Below are 16,266 nucleotides of genomic sequence, written 5' to 3'. Positions count from 1 at the left end.
TGGAAGAAGAAATTGAGGTACAGAGGATGGTTCTGTTCTTCCCCACAGAAAAAAGTAATTTGAAGAATGTAGTAGATTGTTTCTTTGAAGACAAAGAATTATGAAAATATAACCAATTTGAGCATTTTAAATCATCAAATAGAGTTGATTTATAGAATCAACCAGTGGTATTGGGGTGGGTAGTTGGAACCACACTAAATGTAATAAAATATCATGGAGAACTAATAAAGTGTAGGCTCCAGTGTGTATAGTATCTAGTATTGTCAGCATGATCAGCCTCTGAAGTAGTGGGCAAAGCAATCAAACCCAAGACAGACTGATGCAAATGCCAATGTATATCTAGTATATAGTGGTGGTATCTCGTTGTAGTATCTTGTTGTGGTTTTAATTTGCCTTTGATGGTGTCTAATGACAATGAATATGTTTTGACGTGCTCATTGGCCATTTGTATATGTTCTTTTGTGAAGCATACATTCAAAACTTTTGCTTATTTTTAATTGGGTGGTATGTATTCTTTATATTAAGTAGAGTTCTTTATATATTTTGAATACTAGTCGTTTGTTAGATATATGTATTATAAATATTTTCTCCCAGTCTATGCCATGTATTTTCATTTTCTTAACAGTATTTTATAAAGAATAGAGATTTTAAAACTTTGATGGAGGCCAGTTCATCAATGTTTTCCTTCATAATTTTGTGATAGAACACAAAATGCCTATCTCAGAAATCTTTGTCTACCCCTAAGGTCACAAAATATGTTTCTTGCCCTTTCTTTTGAAGATTTTACAGTTTTAGCTTCTATATTTAGGTTTAAGATCTGTTGCAGATAATTTTTATATATTCTGTGAGGTAAGGGTTGAAGTTCATTCATTTATAAATATATATCCAGTTATTCCAGAACCATTTGTTGAAGAGTTATTTCCTTATTGAATTATGTTGGCACCTGTATTAAAAATCAGGCCGGGCATGGTGGTGCATGCCTGTAGTACCAGCTATGGGGGAGGCTGAGGCAGGATTGCTTGAGCCCAGGAGTTTGAAGTCGCTGTGAGCTAGGCTGACGCCACGGCACTCGAGCCCAGGCAACAGAGTGAGACTCTGTCTCAAAAAAAAAAAAATCAATTATGTGGGTCTACTGGACTTTCCATTAATCTATATGTTTGTTCATAAGACAATCTATGCTATAGCTTTGTTGTAAGTCTTGAAATCAGAAAGTGTCACATCCAACTTTGTAGGTTTTTTTTCTTTCAAAGTTATTTTGGCTATTCTGGGTCCTTTGCACTTACATATACATTTTAGAGTCAGTTTGTCAATCTTGACATAAATGCCTGCTAGGTTTTTGATTGGGATGGTGTAGAATCTGTAGATCAATTTAGGGAGAAATTACATTTTAATAATATTGAGCACTCTAATTCATGAACATGGTATGCCTTTCTATTCATTTGGGTTTTCTTTAATTTATCTCAGCAATTTTTTTATCTTTTAGTGCATAGATATTACACATATTTAATTAAATTTGTTCTTTTTAAAAATCAAAATATGATTTATACACCATAAAATTTACATACCCTTTTAAAGTGTACAATTCACTGGTTTTTAGTATAGTCACAATGTTATGTAATTATCACTACTATCTAATTCCGGAACATTTTCATCTTCCCAAAAAGAAACTCTATATTTACTAGTATTCATTCCCCATTTCCCTCTCCCCTCAGTCCCTGGAAGCCACAAAACTACTTTTGTCTGTATGAATTTGCCTATCCTGTACATTTTACAGGATAGGCAATAAACAGAACCATACAATATGTGGTCTTTTGTGTCTGCCTTCTTTCAATTAGTGTAATGTTTTCGAAGTTCATCCATATTGTAGCATGAATCAGTACTTTATCCCTTTCTATGGCTGAATAGTTTTATTATATGGATATATATTACATTTTGTTTATTCATCAATTGGACATTTGGTAATTTCCATTTTGTGGCTATTATGAATAATGCTTTCATGAATATTCATGTACTAGTTGTGTGGACATGTTTTCATCTCTCTGGGGAATGTACATAAGAGTGGAATTACAGGATCATGTGTTAACTCTACATTTAACCTTTTGAGGAACTGCCAGACTGTTTTCCAATACAGAGGTACCATTTTACATTCCCAACAGCAGTGTATAAGGGTTGAAATTTCTTTATATATCATGACCAACACTTGTTATTTCTGTCTTTTTTATTACAGCCATCCTAGTGGGTGTGAAGTAATATCTCCATATAGGGTTTTTTTGTTTGTTTGTTTGTTTGAGACAGAGTCTTACTCTGTTGTCCAGGCTAGAGTGTTGTGGCGTCAGCCTAGCTCACAGCAACCTCAAACTCTTGGGCTCAAACAATCCTTCTGCCTCAGCCTCCCAAGTAGCTGGAACTACAGGCATGTGTCACCATGCCCAGCTAATTTTTTCTATATATTTTTAGTTGTCCAGATAATTTCTTTCTATTTTTTTAGTAGAGACGGGGTCTCGCTCTTGCTCAGGTTGGTCTCGAACTCCTGAGCTCAAGCAATCCTGCCTCAGCCTCCCAGAGTGCTAGGATTACAGGTGTGAGCTATCATGCCTGATCCTTTTTGACTTCTTATATGATCATTTTTTTTTTTTGTCTTTCATGGTGACCATGATTGTGGCCCACGCCTTGTTCTGTCATCCATATGTCCACATGAAGGAGGCTAATCTGCTAAGCAGGCCCCAAGATGAACTTAGAATTGCCAGATGGTACCCAGGTGGTACCTGTGAAGGAAAAAGGAAAAGAGCAGACATGGGCAGGGAAAGCCTTCAGATCACAATGCAGGTCTGAAGTCTGCTAAAGAAGACGGAGAAGGAAGAAAGACTGGATAGGAAGAGCCTCAGACTGTATTGTAGCTCTGAGAAAATCTCAGCCCAACAGGGAGTTTTGGAACAATGATAACTTTTAGAGGAATTCTATGTTGGGCAGAAATGGCCAGGCCTTAATATTGCCACCGCACTCAGTCATTTGCTGGAGGCTGCCTGGGACGAGTGTGGCAAGTACTCGCTTGAAGGGAGATATCAGTGGTTTCCCTCCATGTGGTCCTTTGTATTAAAGAATTCTTGAAATTCGAGAAACTCCTTGAAGAATATCTAGTTAATCTACCTCCTTCTATGATAAATGCTATCTTTGAGGTCCTGGATAAATGAGCTTCTATTTTATTTTAAACGATATTCAGAAAAGATCATATTGTTTTCTCTAATGTTTAACATTAAGTATGAGAATTTTTTTTCTGTGTCTAATCTCAATCCTCTAGGCTGTGGTGCAAACCAGTTTTCTTTTCCTTATCATTAAGACAAGAAATATGTCTATAAAATAATAAAGATTTATATTGACTCTGATGATCCTTTCACTTATTTTCCTACATAGAGCCATCTGGAATGGGCTAATGAGAAACTTTGTCAATAAATGTTTCTTTTCTCTTAAAGGTATTAACAAGTAGAAATATTGAAAACTGGAAAAGGTTCTCAGTGAATATTGATCAATTAGAGTTAAATGACCTCTTAAAGTAATTTCCTGAAAAAAAGGTAACTAAACAGATTTGCCTTCAAAGTTCTCTCTTAATCTTTCATGAAGAAGAAGCCTCGAGCTTCCTTGATTACATTTGGCAGCCAGGTGGTGGTGATATCAATAGCTATTAGCTAAAGGATCATTCTCAGCAGAGGAATTAAGTGAACTAAGTGCTGTAGTCAGTAGATAAGGAATAAACAGTCCATTCCCATGAGCTTCTTTCCAGATCTTGACCTAGTACCATGCTGTCTCTGGCATGGATCTTCAGCTTTTAGATGGATATTCGGTTACCTCCTGCGATCATTCCCTCCTGATCACTGACTAGTGTTCTCCCTTATTCTGGGTTTCACTTTTTGTAGTGTAAGCTACCTGCGGTCAACTGAAGTCTGAAAATATTAGATGGAAAATTTCAGAAATGAACAACTCATAAGTTTTAAATTGGATGACATTTTGAGTAGCATGGTGAAATCTCCTGCCATGCTGGCCAGGACATGAGTCATCCCTTTGACCATGATATTCACACTGTACACAGTACCTGCTTATTAGTCATCAATACCTCTGCTCCTGACATCCAACCATTGACATCATCATTCACTGATCCAGGATCACCCGAAGCAGATGATCCTACATATCATCACAAGGTCAATAGTAGCCTAATGCATCTCAATACCTACATCTGTGGTCCCCAACCTCTGGGCCATGGACTGGTCCTGGTCCATGGCCTGTTAGGAACTGGCAGGAGATGAGCTGCAGGCGAGTGAGCAAAGCTTCATCTGTATTTACAGTCGCTTCCCATCACTCGCATCACCACATAAGCTCTGCCTCCTGTCAGATCTGTGGCGGCATTAGATTCTCATAGGAGCACGAACCCTAGTATAAACTGCACTGTTAATGTCTGATGATCTGAGATGGAGCTGAGGCAGTCATGCTAGCATTGGGGAGCAGCTGCAAATACAGATTATCATTAGCAGAGAGGTTTGACTGCACAATAAATGTAATGCACTTGAATCATCCTGAAACCATCCCCCACCCCTGGTCTGTGGAAAATTGTCTTCCATGAACCAGTCCCTGGTGCGAAAAAGGTTGGGGACCACTGACTTACATCATTCACCTCACTTTATCTTATCATGTAGGTATTTATCATCTCACATCATCACAAGAAGAAGAAGGGTGAGTATAGTACAATAAGATATTTTGATAGAGACCACATTCATGTAAATTTTATTATAATATATTGTTACAATTGTTCTCTTTTATTATTTGTTGTTAATCTTTACTATGCCTAATTTATAAATTCAACTTTATTATAGGGATGTACGTATAGGAAAAAACAGTACAATTGGCCTTCTGTATCTGCAGGTTCCACATCTATGGATTCAACCAACCGTGGATTAAAAATATCAGGGGAAAAACCAACAATAAAAATAACAATACAGGGCCGGGTGTGGTGGCTCACGCCTGTAATCCTAGCACTCTGGAAGGCCGAGGTGGGTAGATTGTTTGAGCTCAGGAGTTTGAGACCAGCCTGAGCAAGAGCAAGACCCTGTCTCTACTAAAAAAATTTTAAAAAATTAGCTGGACAACTAAAAATATATAGATAAAATTATCCGGGCATGGTGGCATATGCCTGTAATCCCAGCTACTCAGGAGGCTGAGGCAGTAGGATCGCTTGAGCCCAGGAGTCTGAGGTTTCTGTGAGCTAGGCTGATGCCACGGCACTGTAGCCTGGGCAACAGACTGAGACTCTGTCTCAAAAAATAATAATAATAATAACAATATAACAATAAAAAAAGTATACATTTTAAAATACAGTAGAATAACTATTTACATAGCTTTTACGTTGTATTAGATATTATAAGTCATCTGGAGATGATTTAAAATGTACAGGAGGAGCTGGGCACAGCAACTCACACCTGTAATCCTAGCACTTTGGGAAGCCAAGGTGGGAGGATTGCTTGAGGCCAGGAGTTCAAGACCTAGGCAATATAGTGAGACCCTGTCTCTACAAAAAATAAAAAAAATAACCAGGCATGGCGGTGTGTGCCTATAGTCCCAGCTACTTGGGAGGCTAAGGAAGAAGGAACATTTGAGCCCAGGAGTTCCAGGTTACAGTGAGCTATGATCACACCACTGTACTCTAGCCTGGGCAACAGAACAAGACCCTGTCTCAAAAAAGAAAAAAAGTATATGGGAGTATGTGCATAGGTTATATGCAAAATACTATGCCATTTTTTATAAGGGACTTGAGCATCCATGGATTTGGGTATCTGCAGGGATCCTAGAATCAATCCCCCTTGGATACCAAAGAGCAACTGTATATAAAGAGTTTGCTACTGTCCATGGTTTCAGGTATCCCCTGCAGGTAAGGGGGATTACTGTACTTTATGTCCTGTTTCCTACTAAAAGGAAGTAAAAGGATGGTGTCATGGTTAATTTTACATGTCAACTTGACTGAGCCATGGGATTTCCAGATATCTGATTAAATGTTATTTTTGGGTCTATCTGTGAGGTGTTTCCAGGAGAGATTAGCGTTTGAATCCACTGAGGAAAACAGATTGCTGTACGCAATGTGGGTGGGCATCATCTAATTGGTTGAGGGCCTGAATAGAACAAAAAGGTGGAACAAGGGAGGATTCACTCTTTCTGCCTGAATGCTTACGCTAAGATGTCAGTTTTTCCCTGCCTTCAGACTGGGAACACACACACATACACACATATATTAGAATATATGTCATATATATATATAATCTCCTATTGGTTCTATATTAGAACCCTGTCTAATACAAATCGAAATGAAACTAATATTTGAGTATCTACAATGTTGTAATGACTCTGCTGGAGGTTTGACAACTCATTTGATGTTAACAGAAATTCTGGGAAGTAGATGTTGTTCACTCTGCTTTACAGATGAGGAAACCAAGATCACAAATTCATAAATGTGTAAGTCAAGATTTCAGATCTCAACCAGACTACAAAACCCATGTTTTTGCCAGTGGTGTTTTCAAATAGTGTTCCAAGGATCCTTGATGTTTCACAGATGCAAAGCTCTAGGTCTTCTACCTCCATATCAATCGGAGAAAGTTCCAGTTCTGGGAACACTGTAGAGGGTTTTTCCATAAGAATTCTGTTGAAAATAAAAGGGATAGGGAGTGGCTTAAAAAGGAAAAATAATCTAGAAAATCACTCCCTTATATCAAGCAGACTCCTTAGGATATGACTGTGTTCCTTACCCATTTCTATATGCAGACAGATTTATCACCAAATAGACCATCTTAGTGCTGTTAGTATGCATGTTCTCAGAGAAAATGCTTAAAATGGAAGACATGCCAGGTATCTGTCATGAATAATAATGGCCATAATATATTGAACATCTTTCATGGGCTGTGTGATCTGCTCTATGTGTCTTACAAACATAGTCCTATAATCCCTTTAAACATACTCCTATTTAATCCATATAACAGCCACCCCACCCAAGGTAAATAGGAGTATTCCCATTTCATATTTATCAGAACTTAAGGGGATTTGACCAAAGTAAGAGTCAGAGCTTGGAGTTGATCCAGGTTTATCTGGGTCTAGAGCTCATTTTCTACATTATACCAACTCCTGTGGAGATTTATAGAGGAGATTTATGTAGGGGATTTATTATAACTCGTGGGGGCTATAGCATGCCCAGCACTGAGCACAAAGACTCCCTCCACCTGGGGATGATGACCGGGCAGTATTTTATTCTTAACAGTGCCTGCATTTGACTGTGCCCATGAGAGGGCACAGCACTGTGCAAGCACGTGGGGGATGGCAATAAAGCCTGTCATACTGTGCCTAGGAGGCACAGTTCAGAGCCTCAGATGATCCCTCACCTTTCAGAGAGTAGAACATTGAAAATGGAAAATTCTGAGCTGTTACACTGCTCTCCAGAGTCGTTGGTGGCTACCCTATGCTAATGAGACAATTCACTTACAAGTCATTCATTAGTCCTTCATTTACTGCTGGCTGACAGATAAGGTAGGCTCCCTTCAGCCACCCAGAGATTTCTATATCCCATTGCCCATTTCTTAAATTATTTGCTGCCCCTTTCCTGTGTTTTTCTGCTTTAAACTTTGGTCACTGGTCTCATGAAGGATATAAATTGCCTAAAGTCCTAAATGTATTCAGTGTGCCTCGAATTATGGTAAATTTCAAATATACATTCTTTAGAAAAGCTATCTTTTAAAATTATAGTGTTAAAATACATGGCATTCGCATACCAAAAAAACACAAAGAAAACAAGAGGAGTTTTAATTTTTAAGAGCTGAAGTGTTTCTTCTACTTTATACTGAAGCATCTCAGGGTAGGGCTAAGGGAATTCTTGCCTTGAGTGTTGAATGTATTGATGTCATGTGTGGATTTAAAAAAATGCTCACCGGTGCAGGTGGTGGCTGATGAAGAGGAAGAAGCTGCTCTGGGGAAAAATATATCCTTCCCCATATCCTTGTGCAGTGCTGCTAAGTGGACATGATTCTTTACTAGGTCTTTTGTCCGTACCACTGGATGGGAGAAATTGTAAAAGTTACACTAGGGTTTTAGTATCCATTTTTCTAGTAGCATTCCCCATTCTTTCTAACTTGTCAGTTAGGGATTGCTATTCCTGCTTTATTGACATTAAACATAAGAAAGATAAATTAGCAATTTGATTAATTCAGAACAATCAAAATTCTGTAGTGTATTTTTCTAATGCTTGTTGCCTTTGGTCCAGCTGCCAAACAACAGCAAAGGCTCAAATCCATAATAAAACAACTCTCCAAAGGATCCAAGACAAGATAGGAGGAGAAACGTGTTGGTAGGAAGAGATTTCAGGGGTATAGCCTCAGGGAAGGATGTTTAAGGAATGTAGCTTATTTTGTCAGTATTTAAAAAAAATAACGTGTGTATTTTTTAACTGGATTTATTTGGATGAAGATTTCCATCTTAGAGCCTGGGTTATCAGTAATATAGAAAGACAGAAGATAAACTGGTATGAAAAGTCAAGAGACAATTAAAGTACAAGATTTGAATGAGGTAAGAAATAAAAAGATAATTTTCAGTGACATTTTCTAATACAGGTAAGGCAGACCCCAAAAGGATGCTCAAGAATTACTGAAAATAGTGAAAGGGAGAAAGCACACTTCCAGGAATGACAAATCTACATCCTATAATTGTGATCCGTAGTCACAAAAAGGCTTCCCAGGAGTAGTCAGTCAGGAAGGAACCCATTAAAAATGTATTTAGAGCCAGGTGCAGTGGCTCACACCTGAAATCCCAGCACTTTTGGGATGCCAAGGCAGGAAGATTGCTTGAGGCCAGGAGTTCAAGACCAGGCTGAGCACCATAGCGAGACTGTCATCTCTACAAACAATTTAAAAATTAGCAGGGCATGGTGACACACACCTGTAGTCCCAGCTACTTGAGAGACCAAGGTGAGAGGATCACTTGACCCAAGTAGTTTGAGGTTACAATGCACTATAATTGGGCCACTACACTCCAGCCTGGGCAATAGAACAAGACCCTATCTCTAAAACTCATATGTTGAAATTGTAAGGATGATTTAAAAGGTATTGCCTCACTGAAGAATAAATGTGAAAATTCAGAACAATCCAATAATAACATAAACTACTATTTACAGAGCACTTTCTATGAGCAAGGTGCCCATATATGTCTGGGCATCGTTATCTCTATTTTTCATATGAGGAAACTGAGGCTAAGAAAAGCGAAGTAACTAGCTCAGGGTCCCACTGTTGGTAAACAGTAGAATAGGACTACTAGGACTCTTTTCCAACATACCATTCTGCATTTCCCAAGTTACAGAGTATAGATGTGTCAGTTTCATGCTGCTTTCTGACTGACCAAACCACATGCAGTTAGTGCACTTGACAGGTGTGCTTTTACAGTGGAGAGGGGTCCACCACTTGATGACAGTGTGATCACCAAGGGAATCGGCTCAATTTTCACTCCGTGTTCACTAAGTTGCATTTTGATATCGATTTAATTACATGATATTTTGTACACAAGAGAAAATGCACTTTGGATGGCTGAATAGAGAGGTATTAAAAGTGAGAGCTTTTAAGTTAGACTTGGGTTTGAATCCCAGTGCTGATTATATGACCTTGAGCTTCATGTTTCTCCTCTATAAAAAAGAAAGTAATAACAATTCCAATCTCATAGAGTTCCTGGAAAAACAGAATGAGATGATGCGTGTAAAGCACTTACCATAGTGTCTGACATGGTAAGCCCTTAATACATAGTAGCGACTATCATTATTACTGCAATTATTATCAAGTAATTTGGAAAGATTTCAGTAATACTTTATATTTTATAGGTGCTTATATTTTATAAAATACTTTCAAAATCACATTTTATTCCTACTATGATGGCTATAATGTAAGTAAGACAAGTATTGCTACATTTTACAGTTGTGTAAATGGGCTTGGAGAAAAACATGTCTTATGAGCTATGATACCATGAACTGGTTTTTATAGATTCATAAATCCCCTAGATGACTCTGTAATTGAGTTGGGCAGAAAATTATTATTATCAGAATTTATAGGAAACACTGCTATTGTATATAAAATTAATTATATAAAATGCTTTTTACAGATATTGAAAATGAGCCAACAAAAAATTGAAATTTTCGAAAGTGAGTCGTCAGAAGAGAGAGCGAGGAGAAAGAAATTGGCATCTGATCTTAATACTATACAGACAGCCTTGAAAGTTAAAAGTGAGGTATTGCTATGCAGTGTGTTGTTTCTTCTTGTTGTAGTTCTAATTTAGGGATTTCATGTTATCATTCTAGAATAAATTATAACTGTATGTCTTAGCTTGAGCTGCCATAACCAAATACCACAGACTGTGTGGCTTAAGCAATGGAAATTTATTTTCACACAGTTCTGGAGGCTGAGAAGTCCAAAATCAAGGTGCTGGCCAATTCACTTCCTGGTGAGGGCTCTCTTCCTGGTTTGTGGATGGACACCTTCTGGCTGTGTCCTCACATGACAGAGAAAGAGAGCAAGCTCTGGTGTCTTTTCCCCTTCTTATAAAGTCACCAGCCCTATCAGATTACGGCTCCCTTATATCCTCATTTGACCTTTATCACCTCCTTATCAACCCTATCTCCAAATATAGTAATATTGGGGATTAGGGCTTCAGCATATGAATTTTGAGGAAGGAGGGACACAATTAAGTGCATAGCACTATAGAATATGTGTTTCTAGTAATAATAATAGGATAGCTTTGTTGTTTCCCCAAGCTGAGTTCCAGCACTAGCCAAAGAGTCCTTTAAGTAGCAAATGTTTGATTGTTATGGTGTTCATAGAGTCATGGACTTGTCTCTCATTTTAACCTTTTATCCTGCCATCTTGGAAAGATTATCAGGAGATCTAATCAGCCTATATTTTGAACAGAGACTTGGAAGTGAGTTCATGAAAGTGTAGATCAGCAATTTAGAGGACAGTGACAATTAATTTTCAGGGTAGGTGGCAACCAATGCAATGGGCCCAAATCACATCTGAATGACCTACAGTAATTTTCAGTGAAATGAGATAGAAGACCAATACCATTTGCCCTCTTCCTGTGGTTTTGGACTCCCTGTACCTTCTTGCCTTTTTGCCCAAGCCTTTGTCATCAGCATTCACCTCCCCCTCTGATTTCAAGGCTTTGGGAAAATACCAAGTAGCTCCTCTCCTAAAGTAAATTTTACATAAACTGTTCCCTTCACTGGGGACCACAGACTGACTCTCAGCCCCTAGTCTTCTACCAATCAAACACTGACTATTCCATGTCATCAATGTAAAAATTTGATGAAAATCCACATCTAACCAAAGTGTTTTCTCTAATGGATATGAAAAAAAAATCAGAGGACTAGAGGAAACCCTAGATGATTAAGTCACTGGATATACATTATTAAGTAAGGCAGCATAATTTGTAGTTAAGAACATAGAGTTTAAGCTCTGTGCAGTGGTGCTCATCTGTAGTCCAAGCCACTCAGGAGGCTGAGGCAGAAAGAATGCTTGAGCCCAGGAGTTCGAGTCTATAGTATGATCATGCCTGTGAATAGCCACTGCACTCCAGCCTGGGCAACAGAGCGAGACCTCATCTTTCAAAATAAAAAGCCAAACACAAACTTTGAAATCAGACAGACATGGGTTTGGAATTTCAGCTTTATGACTTCCTGGCTATGTGAATTTAGGCAGGTCTCTTAAGCTCTCTGAGCCTTAGTTTGAACAACTCTCTCATAGGGTTGTCACAATATTAAAGGTAAACTACACAGCACATCGTTCCATAAAAAGTAACTTTTAAAAAGATACATTTTAAAAACAGATAGTATAGCTATTAAATCCAGCAGTTACTGAAGATTTTACCTCTGTGTAAGCCTTTATTAAAGTAGGAATGACTATAGAAACCCAATATTCCAACCTGTGAATGATAGGAACTAGGAATGTTCAGTTTAATTAATTGATTTAAGTAAACTTTGTTTTAACTACTAAGAAAGGAATTTGTCTGCCAGAAGGATAGGTTGGAATATTTTTTTTTCTACCCTTTCCCCCCAGGGGGTTGGAATATTTAAAACAAAAAATTTGTCAGGACCATTTCAAGATTCCTTTTTAGAAATATTTCACCATAATATATTATGGTGATATAGTCTTATTTTATTCTACTAAATATCTTCATTTCTTAATCAGGAATTGCAAAAATCAAAGTCAGAACTTATATCCCTATATAATGAAATTCAAAGTCTTTCTGGAACAGTGGAAAGCAGAGACAATTTCTTAATAGCATATAACTTGCTACAAAGAGAGAATTCTGATTTAGAAACAAAGGTGAGACTGAATTATTAAGTATTTAAATGTGTACTATGTGACATATCTTTTATGAGCATAGAATAAAGGAAATTAATTTTAAGTAAAAGATGACTTGGAAATTAAAGTTTATTGTATTATTATAGAATAAATTGCCATCTAGTATGGGTTATAAGTCAAGCTCTATTTCAGGATAAATATTCAGACTTCAGCCAGTACTTGGCACTTAGGATTAATCTGTGAATTTTTTACTTTAAATCAACTTCCTACCAATTTAATTTTTGGAACACATATTGTAAAATATATACGTAAATGTCTCTAACTTAAAAACTTGGGATCAAAGCGTCTTTCTCAGTTACACTGAGAATTGAGTTTATACTTAGAACTAGGAAAATGTTTAAGTGTCCTGACCCCGGTTTGTTCCTCAAGTTTAAAAATGGCTGCCAGGGGGGATCACTTGAGGTCAGGAGTTCAAAGCTGCAGTGCACTATGACATTATGATCATGCCTATGAATAGCCACTGTACTCCAGCCTGGGCAACAGAATGAGACTTCCTCTCTTAAAAAAAAAAAAAAAAAAAAAAAAGCTGCCAGGCCAAGGTTAGTACAACACTAGATGAAGAGGTTCCCTGTAGTGTAATTTCTAGAGTCCCAACTGTTAGGTTATAACCATCTTCTCCTCGCTGAAAATTCCCTTCCTTAACCACTCTTTTGATCTATATTAAAGATTAAGGAGCAAAGGCTTGAACACAACTGTTAAAATATGTTAGGTTATATTTTAATACCATGTGTGAGGTGAAGAACTAAATCAAAGCCTAATTTATCCTATGCATAGTTGTTACTCTAGGAAACCGGGAGCAGATTGCTGAGGAATTGGGACAGGACATAGATAGCATGTGATATATGAAGGGAAAGGTCCAGAACACAGGATTTGCTGCCTGGGAGGGTAGATATGTGGGCATAGCCTACAACTAAGCTGTATTTGTGGGACCTTGTCATCAATGTGAGTTATCATCACATTATACAATTAAAGGACCATGTCTTTCAAAATATCGTTGGAAAAGGTAACACAAAGAATGAACTGAGGTGAGAAGAATATAATATAAAATCAAGAGATACAGATCACTATCCTGGTAATCTGGGTCTCTCTTCTTGTTTTGTAAACTTTTTATATTGAAATAATTTCAGACTTACAGAAAAGTTTCAAAAGTACAAAGAATTCCCATACACCTTCACCCTCCAAATTTTAACATAGTATTGTATCTGCCTTATCATTTTCTCTCCTTCTACACACACACACATACCACACACACACACACACACACACAAAGAGGTACTTTTTTGTGAGCACTTTCAGAGTAAGTTGTCCAGAAGAGGATTCTTCTGAAAAAGAAAAGATAAAAAAATATAAATAAATAAATAAAGAGAAAAGAAAAAAAGAAAGTAAGTTGGAGACATAATCTTCTTTACACCTGAATATTTCTGTGTGTTTACTAAAAACAATAACATCTTATATTACCACAGTACAAGTCTCTAAATCAGGAAATTGACATTGACATGGTGCTATTATCTAACCTATAGCAAAAGAAGAACAATTTTTTTTTCTAGTCCGAGATCCAACCCAGGATCATACTTTGCATTTAATTGTCACATCTCTATAGCCCCTTTAATCTGCAACCATTCCTCAGTCTGTCTTTGTCTTTCATGACTTTGATATTTTTGAAGAGTGCTGTCTTAATCATTACAGTCTGCTGTAAACATAATAGCATAGACTGGGTGGCTTAAACAACAAACATTTATTTCTCACAGTTCTGGAGGCTGGGAAGCCCAAGATCAAGGTGTTGGCATATCTGGTGTCTAGTGGGGACACTCTTGCTTGTTTGCAGACAGCTGTCTTCTCATTGTATCTTCACATGACCAAGAACAGAGAGACAGGAAGCAAGTTCTCTCCTGTCTCTTTTTATAAGGGCACTAATCCCCTCATAAGGGCTCTACTCTTGTGACCTAATTACTTTCCAAAGGCCCCACCTCCTAATACCATCCCATTGGGGTTAGGGTTTCAACATATGAATTTTGAGGGAACACAAACATGCAGTGCATAACAAGTACAGACCATTTATTTTGAAGACTGTCCCTCAGTTTGGGTTTGTGGTGATGTTTCCTCACAATATAATTAAGGTTACCCATTTTTTGGCAGGAATACTAAAGAAATGATAGTATATCCTTTTCAGTGCAGTTATCAGGAGATGTGATGTTTTTTGATCTGTTACTCATGATGTTAACTTTGATTATTTGGTTAAGGTACCATCTGCTAGATTTCTCCACTGTAAAGTTATTACTTTCTCATTGCAATTAATAAATATCTCATGGAGTGATATTATACTTTGAGACTATGTTTTCTGTTTCTTGTCAAGCTTTAACTCATTAAAAGTTTCTGTTTTGAATCTTTTGATTCTTTAATTATATTCCAATTTCTTTTCAGAATATAGAATGCTTTAGACAAAGGTAGTTTTGCTAAAAGTAGCTGAAGAAGTTGTATCTTAGGTATTTGGGGGGGTTTATTTTTGTTTTTCCCCCTATACTTGCCTCAGAATAATGTATTTCTTAAAGCTCTCATTTCACAGGCTTTGGTCACAATATCCAGACTCACAGTCACAGAATTTAGAGCTGAAAGGGGTATGATCATGTGGCAAGTTCCCTCAATTTACACAAAAGAACACCAACACCCAGGGATACTAAACTACTCCAAGTGCCTGGTGATTCTCAGCCTTTGCTCTTTCTTATGGTATTTAACACATTAACTGCCATGCGAGTTGTATTTAACTAACACTAGTTTTGAGCCCGGGGCCTCATGAAGCATATATAACTCACATGTCTCTTCACCTTGGGAGCCACAAGAACTATTTTTCAAGTTGCATATAACTCACACACAGAAAACAATAAAAAAATAACAAATTTTTCATTAAATTAGAAAGGATCATTTTGTTTTTGAAGTTTTTATTCTATTTTTATAATAAAACACCATGGCCCCAAAGAAAAAATTTTTTTCTAGTGTGGCAGTTAATGTGTTAAATATGGCTGATTAGTAGACTGAGCTATATCTCTAAGATAAAATTTTGGTAGGAAGAAGCCTGTGGAAGAGAGTTGTTCCTGCTCCACAATATCCATGTCATGGAAGGTCCTATGGCTTGAACTTTCTTCATGATAAAGAGCAAAGCCTTTACTCACTTAGGATACGTACCAAGTTTGTCATGCGAGAATCCAGAATACCTAGAAAATGCTCAGTGTTGGTGTCACTATCCTCTTTAGAAATCTTCAGCAGTTCTCAGTTTGTTATACATCGAATCTAAACTCCACTGTTTACCTTTCTTGACTTCTTAAGAAACTAGCATTTATTATCTATAATGTTTAAATTTTTACAATGGTCATAACTATCAATGATTAAGTAGCATTTGGAATCTTTGTTCCTGCTTACAAAAATGATGCAAGCTCACTAAGAAAATCATCTTTCAAGTCCCTGCATAATGTGACTCCTCCCCTCAATCTTGCCTTATTTCCTCAGCTCCTCATTTTGTAGCCTCTACTTCAGTAATACCATCCTCATCACTTCTCCACAAACTTCTCTATACTCAGTTCTATATCAGTGCCTTTGACCATATTGCTCCCCATGCTTGAAATGTGCTACAGGTAGTCTCTTCTTCACCCATCCATATCCACCCATCCCCAAAGGCCCAGTTCAAGGCCAACCTTCTTCCCTGGAAACTTTATATGGATTTATGAGATTATAATCCATCTCATACACTATAGTTTCTCTTCAGAGAATTAAAAAGGCATAGGAAACCAAACAAAGGGATCTCTTAATGTAAATGTAAATTGATCTTTAGAATTAAATCCATTGTGTTCTCAGA

General features: G+C 37.3%; 1 protein-coding gene across 9 annotated transcripts in view; it reads left to right on the top strand.

Moving 5' to 3' along the window:
* CCDC30 (coiled-coil domain containing 30) overlaps positions 1-16,266 on the top strand; it is a 134,358-nt gene that overhangs the window by 35,099 nt on the left and 82,993 nt on the right. The window contains exons 1-2 of one of the 9 annotated variants that reach the window (XM_045545714.1): positions 9,960-10,287; positions 12,243-12,380. The exons of 6 other annotated variants lie outside the window; for them this stretch is intronic. In XM_045545714.1, coding sequence (XP_045401670.1) covers positions 10,171-10,287; positions 12,243-12,380 — 255 coding nt within the window. In that variant the 5' untranslated portion in view covers positions 9,960-10,170. Of the gene's footprint in view, positions 1-9,959; positions 10,288-12,242; positions 12,381-16,266 lie in introns of those variants that run through there. 2 more of the 9 variants (XM_045545716.1, XM_045545715.1) reach the window with 2 other exon arrangements.

The sequence above is a fragment of the Lemur catta genome, chromosome 3 (assembly GCF_020740605.2).
Source record: "Lemur catta isolate mLemCat1 chromosome 3, mLemCat1.pri, whole genome shotgun sequence".
Taxonomy (NCBI): Eukaryota; Metazoa; Chordata; class Mammalia; order Primates; family Lemuridae; genus Lemur; species Lemur catta.
This window is presented reverse-complemented; position numbering and strand designations above follow the sequence as displayed.